Source organism: Eulemur rufifrons, chromosome 19 (genome assembly GCF_041146395.1).
Source record: "Eulemur rufifrons isolate Redbay chromosome 19, OSU_ERuf_1, whole genome shotgun sequence".
NCBI classification, from domain to species: Eukaryota; Metazoa; Chordata; class Mammalia; order Primates; family Lemuridae; genus Eulemur; species Eulemur rufifrons.
Window position 1 is genome coordinate 6,736,982 of NC_091001.1, and position 20,647 is coordinate 6,757,628.

Here is a 20,647-nt window from a genome sequence, read left to right on the forward strand (position 1 = left end):
CCTTTTCCCTGCAACAGTTGTCGAGATACTTGAAGAAGTGGTAGCTGGTTGTCGAGAGGTCAGGTGAATATGGCAGATAAGGCAAAACTTTGCAGCCCAATTCGTTCAACTTTTGAAGCGTTGGTTGTGTGACCTGCAGTTGGGCATTGTCATGGAGAAGAATTGGGCTCTTTCTGTTGACCAATGCCGGCTGCAGGCATTGCAGTTTTCAGAGCGTCTCCTTGATTTGCTGAGCAGACTTCTCAGATGGAATGGTCTTGCCAAGATTCAGAAAGCTGTAGTGGATCAGACCGGCAACAGACCACCAAACAGTGACCATGACCTTTTTTTGGTGCAAGGTTGGCTTTGGGAAGTGCTTTGGAGCTGCTTCTCGGTCCATCCATTGTGGTGGTCGTCACCGGTTGTTATACACAATCCATTTTTCAGCGTATGTCACAATCCCATTGAGAAATGGTTTGTTGTTTTTGTGCACAATGAGATGACACTTCAAAATGATGGCTTTTTTTGATTTTCAGTCAGTTCATGAGGCACCCACTTATTGAGCTTTTTCACCTTTACAATTTGTTTCAAATGTCAAATGACCACAGAATGAATGGTCAACATTGAGTTCTCTGGCAACTTCTCCTGTAGGTGTAAGAGGATCAGCTTCGATGATTGCTTCAATTGGTTGTTGTCAACTTCTGATGGTCGGCCACTGCGCTCCTCTTCTTCAGGGCTCTCCTCTCCTTGCAAAACTTCTTTTTTTTTTTTTTGAGACAGAGTCTCACTCTGTTGCCCGGGCTAGAGTGAGTGCCGTGGCGTCAGCCTAGCTCACAGCAACCTCAAACTCCTGAGCTCAAGGGATCCTCCTGTCTCAGCCTCCCGAGTAGCTGGGACTACAGGCATATGCCACCATGCCCGGCTAATTTTTTCTATATATATTTTTAGCTGTCCATATAATTTCTTCCTATTTTTAGTAGAGATGGGGTCTCACTCTTGCTCAGGCTGGTCTCGAACTCCTGAGCTCAAACGATCCGCCCACCTCGGCCTCCCAGAGTGCTAGGATTACAGGCGTGAGCCACCGCGCCCGGCCCTTGCAAAACTTCTTGAACCACCACTGCACTGTACATTCCTTAGCAGTTTCTGGGCCAAATGCGTTGTTGGTGTTGTGAGTTGTCTCCACTGCTTTATGATCCATTGTGAACTCGAATAAGAAAATCACTTGAATTTGGTTTCTGTCTAACATCATTTCCATAGTCTAAAATAAATATAAAATAAACAGCAAATAGTAAGTCCTTAGCAAAAAAAACCCATAAAGTGAGAAATGTGGATTAAAATAATGTATAACATAACCACATTTATTTAAGAATGTATTCCAATATCAAACGACAAATGTCAACAATGCTAAAACCACAATTACTTTTGCACCAATGTAACACAAATTAAAGTAATAATAAATATCTTTTTTCCTCCTGAAGTTGACAAAAACTAAAAATATTGATATTACCAGTGATGGTAAAGAAATGGGGAAGTGTATATTTACATATTCTTGGTTGTAGTATAATTGGTACAAATTATTTGAGAAGTAATTTGGTAGTACTTGCTATAATTCAAAATAAGCACATCATTTGCATCAGCATTTCAACTTCTAGCAATCTAGTTTATGAAAATAAAAGCCTAAGTGTGCAAGGGTATATATGTGAGGATGGATTTTTGTATTACAAGCAATATTGAAAAATTGGAAACAATCTAAATATACATAAAGAAATGACTGAATAAACTACAATGCCACCATATAATTGAATATTATGCAACCAATATAAAAGACAAACCTACATATTGACTTGTTAGTGTAAAAAGCAAATTTTAGCTCAGTAAGCACATAATGACTCCATTCTTGGAAACATAAAAGTGTGTGGTTATTTATACATATAGATTTCTTGCATACACTCAAGAAAATGTCAGAAAGGAACTTAACATAGGTCACCTTTGGGAGATGGAATTTGATGAGTGGGTAATAGAACAAATGTTCACTTAACAACTTTAGATAATTGTTCTAAAGTGGTGGAATTACAAATTATTTTTCCTTTTTGTTGTCTTCTAGCATTTTCCTGAAATACAGAGCAAATAATGGCTGCTGGATCAGGATCCTGGAGGAGACTGTAGAGGAAGGAACCAAGGGTATAAGCGGAAGGACGCACTTCAAACACAATGAATACTTCACTCCGCAAGTGTGTGACAAGAGGGAAGAATTGGTGGGGATGTAGGTCTGCAGGGGTGCAAGAGGTAGGGTCGGAGAGTTAGGAGTGGAGACATCTTGCCTGATGACCCTGCGTTCTCAGTAAAAATGAGAAGGAAACCTGGGCTTGAGGAGAGTGGTGAAGGTTTGGAGTCGTCACAGAGGAAAAGAGGAAAAGATGCTGACCAATGACAAGTGAGGAAAAATGCACCCGTGAAGTTTTTCTTATCTAGGCCTAGCGGTGGCCCCTCACTGCAAGACACTAACAGCAAGACAGGCTAACGATGCAGTCTTGGTTTCTTGCCAGAAAGAGGAGAACGGATTCGGTGGACTGCCATCATTCTCTGCCACACTGTGACTACCTTAGATGTTTTCTGTAACACAGATCACTTTTCCTACCCCCTCATGCATCCATATTCAGTTTTACACTCATCCATCCTCAAGTTGAAATTCCTTTTTTAAATGCTATTATTTTTTTAGTTGACAAAATTGCATACATTTATGATGCACAACATAATGTTTTACAATATGTATATATTGTGGAATGGCTAAATCAAACTAACAGATGCATTGCATCATATACTTTTTTATGGTGAGAACATGTAAAATCTACTCTCTTAACAACTCAGGTTTTTTTTAATGAAGACATCATAAAGTTATTGGAACTAAAAATGACCTTTGAAATAAGCATTGTATCTATTAAGCAAAAATTACTCCTATGGAAGGTGATGGCATGATATGTAATATAAACATATTGCAAATAATTTTATATGAAATGCATAAAAGATCATGGGTGAATAATTTGAACTGATGCATTTTTTTAATACCAGGAGCTTCTCCAAATTCTAAAGTTTGCACCACATTCAAGATCTTCAAAACACTGTCCACTACACAGTGAGTGCATTGCGCACCGTTTGGGGAATGGTCACGCTTGAAGGTGCTGACTCGGGAAGAGGGGGTGGGGAAGGGAGAGACATATACCTACATGATGGGTGCAACGCGCACTATCTGGGGAACGGACACGCCTGGAGCTCTGACTTGGGGGGAAAGGCGGTACATGGGCAACGTATGTAACCTGAAATTCTGTATCCCCCATAACAATAAGATGACATTAAAAAAAAAAAAAAAAGATCACACAGCTAGTCAGCGATGAAAAAAACAAACATACAAAAAAAAAAAAAAACACTATCCAAGGACACACCATGCTTTTGGAAGGACTACACTGCCCTCTACAGCTTCAGCATAAGTAATACCGTTTGTGGGGAAAAAACAGCAGTTGAAACATCAACATGGAAGTGTGTGCGATTAACATGCCTCAGATATTCACTTTTCCTTCTTGAACTGAATGAAAATATTAAAATTTTAATAGATTTTATTTATTTTAATAAATAAAATGAAAATATTAAAATAAAGATCACATTTTAAGCACAGTGCACTACAGTATGTATAGCAGGTAACTATTTATGTAAAAAGATATGAAATATAGAGAAAGATACATATACGTGCATATCTGTAGCTTATTTTGAGGAGAACCCTTTAGGAAATGACATCATTGCCTACAGGGAGGCAAACTGGCACCTTAGGGGTTAAATGGGAGAAGATTTATTTTTCACTGTGAATCTTACTGTAATACTTCAACTTTTTGATCATACACATTCATAATCTTTCAGGTAAGAAGAATGTTAATCAGTAAAAATTTTATTAATAATTACCTACTAGCGAAGTGTTATGCATCCAAATTTTAAGCATCTCTTTCCAGAAATTCCACAACTTCAGATAAGTGATGTAATCTTTGTGCCTGCCCTGACCACTCAATTTAAATTAAAGCATACCTTCCTTAACTCTAGATTACCTTATTAGCTACAGCCCAACATCTTCACGATATAGCCACAAAAAGGGTAGTCTATGCTAGCTCACATCTGGATAACAAATCTTGAATAAGTATACTCTATTTTATATACTGTTTTTTTTTTTTTTTTTTTCTTTTTGAGACAGAGTCTCACTTTGTTGCCCAGGCTAGAGTGAGTGCCGTGGCGTCAGCCTAGCTCACAGCAACCTCAAACTCCTGGGCTCAAGCGATCCTCCTGCCTCAGCCTCCCGAGTAGCTGGGACTACAGGCATGCGCCACTATGCCCGGCTAATTTTTCTATATATATATTTTTAGTTGTCCATATAATTTTTTTTCTATTTTTAGTAGAGATGGGGTCTCACTCTTGCTCAGGCTGGTCTCGAACTCCTGACCTTGAGCAATCCACCCGCCTCGGCCTCCCAGAGTGCTAGGATTACAGGCGTGAGCCACCGCGCCTGGCCTATACTGTTTTTATTTATTAACTAATTTCTTTAAGTTGAGAGAAACTAATTTTATATGGTTAAAATGTTAATTATGAAATAGTATACAATGAAACGTAAATCTATTTCCAACTCAGTCCTCCTCACCAAAGGAAGCTAGATGTATTCCATGTATCTTTCCAGAAATTATGCCAATAAGTATTTACTGAGTGATAGAATAAGCAATATTCTAATTGAATGTTTATTCTGTGCCAAGCATCTTTCTAGGTGCAGTGGATAAGGAGTAAACAAAACTGTCACTGACCTCATAGAGTTGACACTCTAGTGAGAGGAGGCAGATAACATATACATAAATTAATAAATATATATTATGTCTAAAAGTTATAAGTGATATTTAAAAAGAAGATCAAAGGAACAGAAGTAACAGACAAGGGAGTTGCTGTTTTATGCAGAGAAAGCTTTGAGAGGATGACATTTAACCAGATGTTGGATTCAATGGGGAGGAGGACACACGGGTATCGGGGTAAGTGCCTACCAGCCAGAAAGAACAGCCAGCACAAAGGCCTTAAGAGGGAGTGTGTACAGGATTCAAGAAAATGCCAGGCCAGGTGCAGTGGCTCACACCTGTAATCCCAGCACTTCGGAAGGCTGAGGTGGGAGGATCACTTTTGCAGCCAGGAGTTTGAGACTAGCCTGGGTGCCACAGCGAGACCCATCTCTATTTTTAAAAATATGCATATATTTCTAAAAGAAAAAAAAAAAGAATTACAGCTGACTACTTTGTTAGAAACCATGCAAGCAAAAATGAGTGGAGTGAAATATTTAAAGTATTGGAAAAAAAAAAAAAACCCACCAACCTAGAATTATATATCTGGCAAAATTATTCTTCAAAAGAGAGGAGACATTAAAAGGAAAAAAAAATTGCCAAGAGGCCAGTGTGGCTGGCGTGTAAGGCCAGAATGCTAATAAGGAACAAGATCACATAAGGCTTGGGAGACAAATGAAAGATTTGGGTTTATTCTTAGAGAATCAGAGGGTGCAGGGGAGGCTTTGGGGGTCTTCAGAGAGGCGTGATATGACCCAACTTACATTTTTTAAAGGATCCCTCAAATTGCTATGTTGAGAATAGACTGGCAGTGGGCCTGGGAAAAGGTAGAAACAGAGATGAGTTCAGTGTCAGATGATGGTAAGGTAGAGAACAGTTTGACTCAGAAAAGGGAATGCCTAAACAGCGAGCTGGGAAATAAGGATACAGATGGGATATTCAGATATGGCATGTATTTAAAATGTTCTTTTGGTAGTTTGGATTTTATTATTTCAAAATACCTTTCCCAAAGATTTATTTCATCTATCTTGCAGAATTTGGCTGACCTTGCAGGCAGTGAAAGAGCTGCTCAAACAGGAGCCGAAGGTAATAAAAACTCGTGAAATACATTAGCCATTTTTTAATAGGATGCCCAGTTTAATTTGAATTTGTAATCAAGGAATATTTTACTATAAGTATTTCTCAAATATTGCATTATGGAAATGCCAAAGTGGTATTTAAGGTAATAAAAAATAGCAAATGTACTGAGAGACTATCAGGTATTGCATGAGACATACTTAATACTAAAAAATTATTCATTGTTTACCTGAAATTCAAATTTAACTGGGCATCCTTTATTTTAATTTGCTAAGCCTAAAATAATCAAAGAAATATATTAGTCTTAATGTCTTACTGTTCTTTTATTGGATAAAAAGTACCACAGGACATTTTTAGAAACTGATAAAGTAATAGTAATCGTTTTCTGATAAGTCTTTAACATAAAAATTAGCAGTGAAATGGGTTTTTAAAAAAAAACTAGCATTTGTATCTGGCTGATTATTTGCTTTGGGCTACTATAGCATCAATTAAAAAACTAAAATTATGCAATTAATAAGATTGTATAGTTTGAAAGCCCATAAGAGTATCAGGAAAATCATCTAAAGTTTGAAAATTAATAAGGAAATTAAGAAAATGAGGTACAAAATTAATATACAGGTATAAATAACTCATAAACAAAAACCTGTTATAATATTTAGCAGACAAAAAGACTCCATTTACAATAATGATTCAAAAGATGTGATACCTAGGAAGGAACACAACAAAGTTTGCACAAGACTCATATAAAGAACACCTTAAATTAGACATGAAGGATACAAATACTTGGAAAAATGGAAAAGCATACTTAGATGGGAAGATTCAAAATCACAAAGATGTCAGGCCTCTCTATGTTAATTTCTAGATTCATCACAATCCTAATAAAAATAAAATAGTACATTTTTGTGTTTAGATAAGGTGACTTTAAAATTTGTATGGAAAAATAAAAAGAGACAAGACTAGCCAGTAAAATTCTGAAAGTGGAGTTAGGCCTACAAAATAGTAAAATATATTATGATCCTGTAGTAATTAAAACAGTGTGAATTGTCAGTCCAGTGGAAGAGAATAGAAAGTCCAACAAGAGTTCCAAATACATACAGAACTTAGAATATAATAAAGGTGATCTTTCAATTTGTGAGGAAAAGACAGCTTATACCTGAGTTGACAGCCATTTGAAAATAAAAAAGGTTGGATTCATACATCATACCATACACCAAGGAATGCATTATAAATGACTCAAAGAAGTCAGTGTCAAAACTGAAAATTATTGGAAGTCAACTTACAGTGGGAAAGACCTATTCCAACTAGGACACAAAGTACAGAACCTTTAAAGAAAGGCTTAAGAGAAACCAATAGAAAACTGGGCAAAGAATATGAATAAATATTTCATGATGCTTATGTGGGTTTAGCTCATGACTGCACTCTCGCCATACGCCATGAGAAGAGCTGCTGACCCAAGGAGGATGAGATTTTTGCAGCAGAGCTGAGCTCATTAGTAGAGCCACTCAACCGAGCCTGGCCTACATCCACACCAGTCTATCCTCAGAACTGTGGATAAGAAATAAATGTTTGTTTTAGCCGATTTGTTAAGTAGCAATATTACAGCAATAGCTAACTAATGAACCTGTGAAATAACATCTATTCAAAATCACTTATTCCTGTATTTTTTGCATAGACAATGGATTGAAAACGTACGTGTCCCTTAACAGGGGGCGGGATAAATAAATTTTGGTACATTTACACAGTGGAATTCTATGCTATAAAAGAATGAAAAAGACCAGTGTTTACTGATATGGAAAATTTTCAAGATATGTTACCAAATGAAAAGCAAAGTACAAAGTAGTGTGTATAGACTGTGAATATTTGTATCAATAAGGAAGGGAGGAAATGAATATATGGACTTGTGTTTTTAAAAATCTCTGGAAGAATAAACATCATCATAACTGGTTTCTTGGTAGAGGGACAGGAACTGGTTGAGCGGGGGATAAAAGTAGAAGGCAGCTTTTTCAGAGTGTGCTTTTTGTTGTCTTTATGAGCCATGTAAGCACATTAACAAAAAGTAAGAAATTAGAGACTAATTTCATTGTAAGTCCATGGTTGCCTTTATTTAGAGGTTAAAAAAATAGATCTGAAGTATTAGAGCAGCTCTTTTAGGAAACAGGCTATTTATCCCTCAATCTTTTCTCCCTTTTCATCTTTTTCTTTTTGCTATTTCTCTCAGGTGATAGATAACCTTTCTGAGTCACTTAATAGCTGATAGCAACAGGAAGAGAGCTCCTTCTACCAGTGAGATATTAAAGGTGGGCTCAGGTCTAATACTAAGCATAAACTTAAGCGTCTGATCCTTTAATTTCTAGTTTATTTTATAAACTACTGATAAATAAGTTTATCATCTAGAAAAGGAGACAAGTTTAGTTTTCATATTTGTATAACAAATTCAGGTGTGCGACTCAAGGAAGGCTGTAATATAAATCGAAGTTTATTTATTTTGGGACAAGTGATCAAGAAACTTAGTGATGGACAAATTGGGTAAGTTTAGCCCATTGCACACTTTCCAAATATGCTTATGTTTTTCATTAGGTTAAAAATTATAATATTTTGGTGACTCTAATAAGTGTACTGATTTCTTCCATATATTTAAAAGTTTTTGTGATTCTTTCTATTTTAAATATTTACAAGTTGTTAGTTTTAGTCTGCCTCACATAGCTTGTAAAGAATTAATTTTTAAAACTGTGGCTGACTTAAGTGTTCTACATTAAAAACCATCTTCTTTGTTATATGAAACTTCTTAATCTTTTTCTTCCTAAACTCATTTTTTGCTAAGCGGTTTCATAAATTATCGAGATAGCAAATTAACACGAATTCTCCAGAATTCCTTGGGAGGAAATGCAAAAACACATATTATCTGCACAATTACTCAGGTGTCTTTTGAAGAAACCCTTACAACTCTCCAGGTGAGTTCGATTTTTATCTCAACTTAATATGCAGGAAGAAAAATTACCTACTAAAATTAGGCATACGTTTTTTAAATTGATTAATACATTTGTTATAATAAAATTGATGTGTTATTGACTAAGTAGCATTCCTTAATTTAATTTTCCCAGACTTAATTTCTATCTCACCTCCATGATTTTTGCCACATCCAGCACTATTTTACTGAAATGGACTTGATATTTTTCTTTAAATAACTCACTTTTTATACTTAATGTATGATGAAAGGAAACTTTTATATCAGTCCTATCAATGAAAAACTACTATTACTTGCCACAAATAGAAGGTAACAAAAAAATTATGTGTCTATAACAAAATAATTCTTAAATTCCTGCCACCTAACTGTTTCTTTTCTTTGCTCTGAGCCAAAGGCCTGCATTTACTGTTTTAAAAAGGAAAGGAGAAATGAGAAATGTCAGTAGAATAGCTTTTTCAAGGAAGAATTTGATGTTATTTAATGGTCACCTTCAGGTACCCACTTAAAGTTGCTTGTGATACTCATACTCTGAAAAGCATTGCTTTAGCTATTGAGCACTGGACCAAGGTAATGTCAGAGGTACAAAGATAGAAACTGGAGTCCCTGGCTTAACAGAATTTATGAACTCTGTGACAAGGCCGATAACACTTGTTTTCTAACGTGATTGCCTTGGATTAGTAGTTAAGTGAGTAATAAGTAGGATAGCGTTAAAAGGAAAGAGAGAGACTTTTGGCTGGAAGGAAAACTTCAGAGTAGAGGGAGCATTTGCTCTGGACCTTGAGGGGTCAATGGTATCCCAGTAAGCTGGTGTTTGTAGGTTCTCTGTTAGTATCTGTCTTCAAAATATCTTTTTTCTTCTGAAGACTATCGGCCAGGGTATGTTACAGAGCACTGTTATAAGAACATGGAATGTTCCCTGTGTTCAAGAGTATTAAGCCAACTAGAAAGATTGGCTTGCTTTCTTTTAAGAGAATTGAGTACAAGAAACCTAAATATTAAGTTAGAATTTGTTTTAGTGTTGAGCACTTAGCACTTTGAGTTTTGTTTTTTATCCCCCAGTTTGCCAGCATTGCTAAATATATGAAGAATACTCCTTATGTTAATGAGGTCTCAAGCGATGAAGCTCTCCTGAAAAGATATAGAAAAGAAATACTGGATCTTAAAAAACAATTACGCTGGGCGTGGTGGCTCACGCCTTTAATCCTAGCACTCTGGGAGGCCTAGGCGGGTGGATCGCTCGAGGTCAGGAGTTCGAGACCAGCCTCAGCAAGAGCGAGACCCCATCTCTACTAAAAATAGAAAGAAATTATCTGGCCAACTAAAATATATATATAGAAAAAATTAGCCGGACATGGTGGTGCATGCCTGTAGTCCCAGCTACTCGGGAGGCTGAGGCAGTAGGATCGCTTGAGCCCAGGAGTTTGAGGTTGCTGTGAGCTAGGCTGACGCCACGGCACTCACTCTAGCCCAGGCAACAGAGTGAGACTCTGTCTCAAAAAAAAAAAACAAAAAAAACCCAAAAAACAATTAGAGGAGGTATGTATGAACCACTTATTTCAGTAAAGAGCAGAAAATGATTTATAATGGCAATCTGCCCAAATGCTCAGAGATTCTATCTGAGTTGCTACAACTTAAGTTTAAAACAGTTTTTAACCAAGAATAAATTAATTCATAAAAATTTTAGTTAAATTTACTATAAACTATAAGATTTGGTGTTTTTAAAAATTATTTTAGATTTTCTTTTTTTTTATTCTTATTTCAGCATATTGTGGGGGTACAAAAGTTTAGGTTACATATATTACCCTTGTTTCCCACCCCCCCACCCCCCCCACCTCCGAGTCGGAGCTTCAAACGTGTCCATCCCCTAGACAGTGCGCATCGCACTCATTGTGTAGGTATACACCCATCCCCTCCCCCGCCCACACCTGCCCGACACCCCATCAATGTTATTCCTAAATGTGCTCTTAGGTGATGATCAGTGAAACCAATCAAATTAGATTTTCTTTTTCATTTTCAAAAGACAAAATCTGAGATTATGAAATGGGCCAGGTAGAGATATTTAAAACTTTTCATAAATACGTATGAATTACATTAAAAAGAGAGGCCATGTATAGTTATTTACAACTACTTCCTATATTTTCATGTAATCCTGAGTTCCTCTTCTACCTCTAAGATAGAAATCTAATAATAAGCATAATCACCTATCATTTTAGTTCATTTTAACCATCATGGTCCCGTATTTTATAAAAATTTTACATGTTAGTGATCTTTTTAAAAATGAGCTAAAATATCAAGTAGTAATCTTTGGAGAACATCTTACCTTTACTGTGGGTATTCAAGACTGTTTTATGGCTTCTGCCTATTATTCATACATTCTTGGCAATTAATAGAATTGTTATAACAGCATTATTATTTTATACATGCATACAGAATAGTAAGAAGAAATGTATATTTTACTTTATTACAAGTTTGAGAAATGATTATGATAACTCTATTTTGGTTTTCTGCAGTTAGGCCGTATGTTATTTCAGTAAAATTAAAATTCTCTTAGTGAGAATTAAGATTCACGTAGAAATTTAATATTCTGTTCTTTTAAGCTACTTTGAAGGTTTTAAAATCTAGCTACATTTATTATGTTACAGGTTTCTTCAGAGACTCACGCCCGGGCAATGGAGAAAGACCAGTTAGCCCAACTTTTGGAAGAAAAAGATTTGCTTCAAAAAGTACAGGATGAGAAAATTGAAAACTTAACACAGATGCTGGTAACCTCTTCTTCCCTCACATCACAACAGGAATTAAAGGTAAAATTTAAAAGATGACTGCTTAAACTTGGGGTTTGGGATAGAATTGATATTTCTATATGCTAACAATATAGTTATGCACTTACCTTCTCATACAGTACATTCAAGAAACCCAGAACATTTTGTGTGTTTGCCTACACGTCAGCTACATCTAAGAGGTTCATTGAAAATACCTGATTCCCACATGTAAAGAATTCTAATTCAGGAAGCCTGGAATACAGTTAAAGAATCTATTTGCAATATTCTTCTTAATAAAGTCTAATACAGCTGATGGGGTGATTGGAAACTACAGGTTTCCAGGCTATGTGGGAGTATTTTCTATTTAAAGGACAGAAATATTAACTTCAGGAAAATTGATCCAGAATATAAGTCAATGTAGTGATCAAAATTCTGGCTTCCAGCTTGTATACTTTTTGTTATTAATAGGGTAGGGGTTTATTCATCCAATAGCCATTTTCTGGGGTATGAGAGTTGTCATGGTTAAGAGAATGGCCTCTGGGGCTGGATTGCCTGGATCAGAATCCTGGTTTTGTCAATTCCTAACTCTTGACTTTGGACAATTTCTTGAATTCACTTTGTTGCTGTTGCCTTATCTGTGGGGTAGCGTGATACCTACCTCATAGGGTTGTTGTGAGAATTAAATGAGATAATACATAGAGTGTGCATAACAGAACGCTTTCCACATAGCAAATTCTCAATAAATGTATGCTACTAACATTACTGTGAATAGGCATATGTACAAGCCACCATGATAGGTATACAGAAGACACTCAAGAACTGTGGGTTGACTGAGTGATGAGTAGGAAATAGCCCAATGGATGGCTTAGGGAAGAATGTTCCAGGTGGAGACCTAAATGTACAAAAGCTTGGGGTTGTGAAGCAGCATGACATGTATTCCTTGGACTCAAGATTTTCTGGTGGCCAGAGCATTTTAAACCACATTGAGGGATTTAAATGTGACATTATGCTAGGGACAAAGAAAAGCCATCTATGTGACATCAGAATTGCGGTTTAGAAAGATGTAGCTGCTGTGCTGATCACATTGGCTGGGCCTCCACAAGGATTGTGGCTCCGGAAAAGGAACAAATTGGATAAAGTGGAGAGCTATTTGCGAGGCAGACTCAACAGGACCTTGTGATTGGCGTTTGGGGGCAGGGAAAGGGAGATGTCCAGAATGACGTGCAAGTATTGCTTGCCTTCCTGGATAGCAGGTGGCAGTATTCATTGAGTGAAGGGACACTGAATGAAGAGCAATGGAGATACTGAACATTTTATTTGGTACTTCTTCAGTTTGAGATGGCGGGCAGTCGAAATGCAAATACATGAAAATAAGGTAGAAGAGCTAAGATACAGTTAGTCGATTTGGGCATTAACTACTACAGATCTAAATTAAAGTCATGGGAATGAATGAGCTTGTTTGGTGAACATGTTGAGAATGAAAATAACAGAAGGCCAAGGGCAAAATCTCAAGAAATTACTTTTCAGATGAAGGCAGAAAAAGAATCCATAAAGGAACCCAGGTTTAGCTCTAGAATTAAGAATGAAACCAGGTGAAAATGGTAACTAAGGAAAGAGAATATTTCAGGCAGCCAGTGGTCAGTGGTGTCACAGTCTGCCAAGAAGTTAAATAAGATAAAGATAGACAAAAATTCTTTACGTTTAGAAACAAGGAGCTCATTTGCAAATGTAATTTGAGTTATGTGGTGGTGGTGAAAGCCAACTTACAGGGTGAGATGGCCCATAGGGATGGGGTCTCAAATACACAGTGTATTCACCTGGGTATACATTGTGTGGTATAGGTGTGAGGCACAGAAAATGGGGCAAATAATTTGAGGATATTGACTTCAAATGTCAAACGTGATTAAAATAATGATATGGAATCTGAGATGATGAAATGAGAAGCAAGAGATGAGAAGCAAGAGATGAGCTGGCCAGAAGAAAGTCATATAACAAGGGACTAGAGTCCCTGGTAAGCTAAATAGCTGTAATGGGATTAACCCAATAAATGAGTTGGGAAGGATGGCAACTGGAGTAAGTGCAGAAGGTCTAAGATTTAGGTTTATGAGTTTCAGATAATGACAAGGTCCAGGGGTGGCATTGGGAGCAAACGAGGTTGAGCTAAAGGTTATGGGAATCAAGGACGTTTATATGGCTGGGCTTTTGCAGAATGGGCTGTGGAAAATGCTGCTCATTTCAAGCAGAAGGGCAGCGTGTGGAGAGGCTTGAGAGAGCACGTAGTATGTTCTGGAGACAACAGATAATCTGGAGAGGCAATGTGGTAGGGTAGGCTCTGAACTTGTAGGCATGAGCTCAGCCACCAACTGGCTGTACAACCTTAAACAACTTCTCCAAACTTGCTGGGCACTCAGCTCATATATTAAAAGGATCTAGTAAGAGAACGTAACCCATAGGGTTGTTGAGGGGATCACATAAGAGGAGATGGTGCGTGTACCTAGTAAAGGCGCAAGAGAACAGTGGAGACTGTGAAACCTGGAAAAACACACACACTTAAGAGTCAGGCAGAGGAACAGAAAGCAGCAAAGCGGAGTGAGCAGTAAGGACAGCCAGCTGGGTAGGATCGGAAGCCGGAAACAGAGGGGTCCCTGAAGGGATGAGGAGCCAGTGGATAAATGATGAGAGAGAACAAAGTAGGAAAAAAAGAAAATGGTAGCTAGAGCGAAGTCTTACTTATTTTTAAAAAACTCAACCAGAGAGGCTTGAGCATTTGTGAAGCAGAGAGGAGGGAGTCGGTGGAGATGACAGGTGGACACATAACTGAATGAGCAAATCTCAAGAGAGAAAGGAAGCAATGAGGTCAGGGGCACTGGTGGAGGCATTTGCTTTACCAAGGAAACTGGAAGGGAGTTGGCATTGGGAAGTACCCTGTGAAAGATTTATTTGCTGAGGGAAGTTCAGATGGGCTACCTGTGATATTACCTGCGATCTGTTCCTTCCCAGTTAGGGCTGGTACCCACAGGGGGTCGCTACGGTGATGGCAGCAGCAGCTGTCCCTCCTGTCTAATGACAGATTGTTTCAATGGTTGTAAGTCAACAACTTCCTTTCAAATAAGTCCCAAAGAAGCTTGTAAGTAACACTTCAAATAAAAAGTGAAATTTAAACAGTAGTTTGATCATATTATTATACTATGGGGTTAAACACTCATTTGAAAAGTTTGAGTATATTTTCTGATCTTGGGATGTCCTTAGACTAGTAAGATATCAAACGAGGCTCAATAAAAATTCTACCAGGTAAGTGGCTTTCAAAAATACAAACTAGTTACCTTATTTGAAACCAGACTTCTGTGACATAATTTTGATTTTTTTTTCTTTAGGCTAAATGAAAACGAAGAGTTACTTGGTGCCTTGGCAAAATTAACAAAATGAAGGACTCAAACTATGCAGGTGGATTTCAAATGCCAACAACTATAACAACAAAAACACATAAGCCTGCTTTAACTTTATTAGGAGAAATTGATGAATGTGAATTCTTTTTCAAGTGGATCTACTTGTAATTGTAAAATTATAAAAGCCTCCTTATAAAGAGAAGCTAATTATAACTTAGTTAATGTGATAAACATGTTTTTTAAATAAAATGTGTGTATTCTGGATGTGATTACAATGGAGATTATGATAAAAATAAGTAATTTTAAGAAAGTAAACATGAAGTTCTTTATTAATTCCAAATCTCTTAAGAATGATGCACTATAGGGGCAACACACAAGAGAAAGGTGTTTTTGTTTCTTCTAATCATTATCCAATTAAATTACTAAGGATATAACATCTACCTTAAACATTGCTAATCTTGAAAGGGTGGCATTTACATAGGAATCTGTTTCAAAATTATGTCTCCAACATTATAATCTACTTTGGGGAGAATTTTAAAATCTACTTACAGGGACCAAATTTCAAATTCAGAATTTGTCCTTTTTTAACCTAAGTTTCATTAAGGATCTTATATTTTATCACTCATTCATACCAGTTACCTTAAGTCACACAACAAAAGAAAGACCACATCTGTTAATGTATTTTTGGCATTCATATTCTAAGCATGTATTAGCTAATTTGAGCTTATTATTTATTACCTCTGATTGAATTTCTTTTAGAGATCTTTGACTTAGGAAATTCAATAAATATGTTTATGGGTAAATTTCTTTTTCCCCTAATTACAGCTTTCTGTTCAGAGTCTGATTTTTTGCAGTAACACTCTTGAGACGTTAACTGAAATAGGGTGGAATCCAGCAACAAAGCTGCTAAATCAGGTAATTCAATGTATTTTATAGAACATAATCTTTTTGGTCTTTTTAAAATTCTTTTCTGATTGGATTTTGTTGTTGTAGCACATTACTAGCTCTGACTTAATTTCAGTAACAATTGTGGCTCTGAAGAAGGCTTCGCTCACTCTTTATATTTATACTTGATACCTATGAGGCATCTAGAGGAAGGCTAAAAATTTCACAAGGCAAGTGTGTACTAATAGGTAAAACTTTGCTTCTAGCTCTTCACTAGCAGACCTTGGTATCTGTGATATCTGTGAAGTTTCTGTTTTGCCTTAGGAAATACCATGAGGATAAAAAGATTGATTTTAAAAGTGTCAAAATTCTCAGGAAGATAGAATATATAGATCGATACATTAGGGAGAGGTCATTTTTCCAGAAAATACTGTTAAATAAAGATATGTAGTCTCATCAAAACTTTAAAAAAGAAGGAATACTGTGGTAAATAATAAAATAAGTTTAGATTCCATATTTACTTTCTAGATTGCTCACGTTCAAAGACACATAGTTTTATAATTTATTTATTAAAGAAAATTTCATTTTCATTTTGGAATACAATTGCAGTGCTTCTTACTATCATTAGTTAATGCCTATAAAGTACATAGACAAAGTGCTTTTGTGTTCCTAAGACATACTCTAAAAGTTTGTTGTTTTTTAAAAAATACCTGGTGTAACCTTTTTTTTTTAACTTGTAGTATAACTCTTTCTCAGAATAGTAGAGAAAGTAGAGATAGGCTTCTTTGAGTATGGTAAAACATAGCCATACTCAAACCCATACTATTAGTTTTAGAAGTCAATAAATAATATTTGTTTCCCTTCCTGAATTCAGAGCCACCTGAAACATAAAATAGGAGTTGGACAGATGGGAAATTAAATTATCAGCTTTATTACTGAAGAACTTGAGGATTTGTAGCCAAATAAACTTTCCAATGTGCACCCTACCTTCCCAGTTGAACTGTGCCTCTCAGGCACAGGCAACATGATTTATTTATACGATTTTTTTTTATTCTACTCCTTTCAAAATAATCTATTCTAAATGAGCCACTTTACCAAAATGTAGGCCATTAGAAAGTTATTAAAGAAAAGAATGGCTTAAACCACCAAATGAATCAAAGTTAAATTAATTACTTAATGAATCCAAATTTTAGTTAAGGAAACAAAGCATGTATGATATGAATTCCCTCTGATTGGAAAATCTGTTTTTGTTTATAATAGGAAAATGTAGAAAGTGAGTTGAACACACTTTGTGCTAACTATGATAACCTGGTATTAGACTATGAACAATTAAGAACAGAAAAAGAAGAAATGGAATTGAAATTAAAAGAAAAGAATGATTTAGATGAATTTGAGGCTCTGGAAAGAAAAACTAAAAAAGATCAAGAGGTAAGAGAGATAGAAAATGTGAAACTACTCTAAAGTATACTTTTAAAAGAAGTATCATTGTCTTTTTTGATAATGTAAATATTTATTAAATTTTATTTTTAAATTCACAGATAACATTATGTTTTAATTGTGTACAGCATGATGTTTTGAGGTATTGTGATACGGCTAATCTAGCTAAATAACAAATCCACTGCCTCACATAGATATCATTTTTGTGGCGATAGCACATAACGTCTACTTTTTACATTTTTTAAGAATATAATATATTGTCATTAACTGTAGTCATCTACTGTACAATAGATCTCTTGAAATTTATTCTTCCTATCTCACTGTATTTATGTATTATCTGACCAAGATTTCCCTTTCCCCCTTCCTCGTAACCACCGTTTACTTTCTCTTACGAGAGATCGACTTTTGTAGGTTCTGCATTTGTGTGAGATCATGTAGTATATTTCTTTCTCTGACTGGCTTGTTTCACTTAACATAATATTCTTCAGATTTATTCACATTGTTGCAAATGGCAGGATTTCATTCTTTCATATAATTCAATGGTAGTGCGTTGTGTCTATATACCAAACTTTCTTTGTCCATCCTTCAGTTGATGGACACTTAGGTTGGTTCCATATCTTGCCTATTGTGGCTAGTGCTGCAAAAAACATGAGAGTGCAGAGCTCTCTCTGACATACTGATACGATTTCCTTTGTGTGTATACCCAGTACTGGGGTTGCTGGATCACACGGTAATTCTATTTTCAATTTTTCGAGGAACCTCCTTCTATTATCCCCACAATCCCACCAGTATTATAAAAGAGTTCTGTTTTCTCCACATACTTGCCAAAATGTTCTCTTTTATCTTTTTGATAATAGCCATTCTAACTAAGTTGAGATAATACTTCATTGTGGTTTAGATGAGCGATGTTGAGCATTTTTTCATGTACCTGTTGGCCATTTGTATGTCTTCTTTGGAGAAATATTTCTTCAGGATTTATACCCATCTTTTAATAGGGTTATTTGGTTATTTGGATTTTTGCTATTGAGTGTTTTGGGTTCCTTATATATTTTGGACATTAATAGTTAATCAGATGTACAACGTGCAAATACTTTCTCCCATTCTGTAGATTGTCTCTTCACTCTGTTAATTGTTTCCTTTGCTGTGCAGAAGCTTTTTAGTTCGATGTAATCCCATTCGTCTGTTTTTGCTTTTGTTACTTGTGATTTTGAGGACTTATCCAAAAAATTGTTGCCAAATATCCTTTCTCATTAGTGGTCAGTTTAGATTTTTTATTTCTTGGTAATTCAGTCTTGGTAGGTTACAGAAATTTATCCATTTCTTCTAGATTTTCCAATTTGTTGGCATATAATTGTTCATAATAGTCTCTCATGATCCTTGGTATTTCTGCGGCTTCAGTTGTAATGTCTCTGTTTTCATCCCTGTAGCTAAGCCCTTTGAGAAACGAAGCTGTTTCCAGGTTTACACCTGGGAGTGCAATTGCCAGATCTCTCACCTGTGTGTTGCTAGGCACTCTCAAAACAACCCTCCTAGGTCTGGGGCTCTACAGGGGTTTCACAACCTCCTGCCTGAATCCAAAGTCTCCCACAAAGCGTTTTGTCTGTAATGGGTGCAGAATTCTCGTGGGGGGATAGAAACAGGTAACCTCCTGTTCCGCCATCTTCCTGATATCGCTCAGAAGTATTCTCTGAAAGATATTTCTTTCTAAGATTGAGATATTCAGTATCTAACCATTTTTCAGATGTACAATTTAGAGAATGTAAGAAATATTTAATTCATTTATGTTATTTTAAAAATAGTTGAGTCATATTTGTTTCCCTTGTGCTTACACAAGAGAAGAAACAATTAAAAGCATCTATGGGAGCGTTTGGTGTATCTGCCTCTTGGCAGATTTATCTTGAGGAAATAGTTTCCTTATAGTTCCTATTTATCAATATTTAATTTATCAGGCATGCCATAAATGTGCCTAGAGCATAGCCATTTCCTGCTGAGACCAATATGAATTTTAATATCTAGCTGACTGTTGTATACATGGATGTTGCATATTAATGGATTCCTTTTCCTTAGAAAGAAAGTATATTCCTAAATAGTTAAAACATTAGAATAACTGGAGAAGCTGATTTTGCATATTTTATTTTTCTTTCTCCATGTAAGAGAGTTATTTTGAAAATTAGTATACCTAATACTAAATAGTTTTAATGGAACTTTTAGAAATAAAACACATAACTCATTTTCTAAGTATGTAATATTAATATTAGGCTACATGTTAAGAGACCCTAATCCAGAAACCATCAGACTATAGAATCACAAATTGTCCAGAAGATTTAAGGGACTTCTTAATGCAATGTGTCCTTAACTTAGAGTCCACAGACACTATGAAATTATTTTATAAAATTTTTAAATGCATATTCATTTTTCTAAAACATGAAACCACGCCTGTTACCAGACTTACAAAGTGATCCATGAACCAACCCCCACGAAATATGAGCCAGTGCTTTGATATAGGTAAAATATGAGTTAATTTGCAGCTACTTTTTTGATTTCTGTATGGCTAGTCCAAAAGCACATTCTCCCTTTTCCTCAGTATCATTGCTTACTTTCCCACCCTCTTTTTCTTTTTAAAGAAAAAAAAAATTCTGTGCCAAAGCTATTATTTCCATTCTTCCTATAAATTAAAGTTAGTCCTACATTTCACAGGTATGATATTCACCAAGGTAAAAGTCTATAAGTTCTCCACAGGGTTTCATTTAACTTGTTTTAAAGTGTACTTATTAATACAGTGAAAATGTCATAAAAAGAACGTTGGATTTCTATCCATAAAATTGGGTTTTATTGAGGGAGGTGGTCTAGTGTCATGGTTAAGAGCATGGTCTCTAGAGCAAAGCTGCCAAGGTTAAAGCCCTAGTTTTGCTACTTACAAACTCACTGCGGATCCAAACCCATCATGAATTATTGGCAAGGCCTCGAGCAAGTCACTGAATCTCTCATAGTTTCCTGTATTTCTCCACCCTTGAGATAGAGACCGGGTGCTCACTAAGGTCCCTTCTGACTCCAAAATTTCCTCTAATTTTTGCATATTTCTTATTGGTAATAACAATATTACATAAAACTATGGGCATAAGTATGGCAACCATTTATCTAATTTTTTTCTCACATCATTAGTATATCTAGTTGATAACGAAAACTGAAGCTCATTGAATTGAGTCAGCACACTGAGAGATTACAAAATACCACAGGGTATATGACTTGTCCACATATCCACATCTCTTCCATTTTAACCCCAGTTGAGGAGGAAATTAATCCTAC

At 36.0% G+C, this 20,647-nt stretch overlaps 1 protein-coding gene across 1 annotated transcript in view; it reads left to right on the forward strand.

The window, feature by feature from the left end:
* LOC138400080 (centromere-associated protein E-like) overlaps positions 1-20,647 on the forward strand; it is an 86,187-nt gene that overhangs the window by 33,271 nt on the left and 32,269 nt on the right. The window contains 10 exon segments of the mRNA XM_069494884.1: positions 140-331; positions 5,867-5,918; positions 8,348-8,435; positions 8,731-8,860; positions 9,934-10,053; positions 11,517-11,675; positions 15,008-15,155; positions 15,845-15,870; positions 15,872-15,934; positions 17,165-17,332. Of these exon segments, the coding sequence (XP_069350985.1) occupies positions 140-331; positions 5,867-5,918; positions 8,348-8,435; positions 8,731-8,860; positions 9,934-10,053; positions 11,517-11,675; positions 15,008-15,155; positions 15,845-15,870; positions 15,872-15,934; positions 17,165-17,332 (1,146 nt within the window).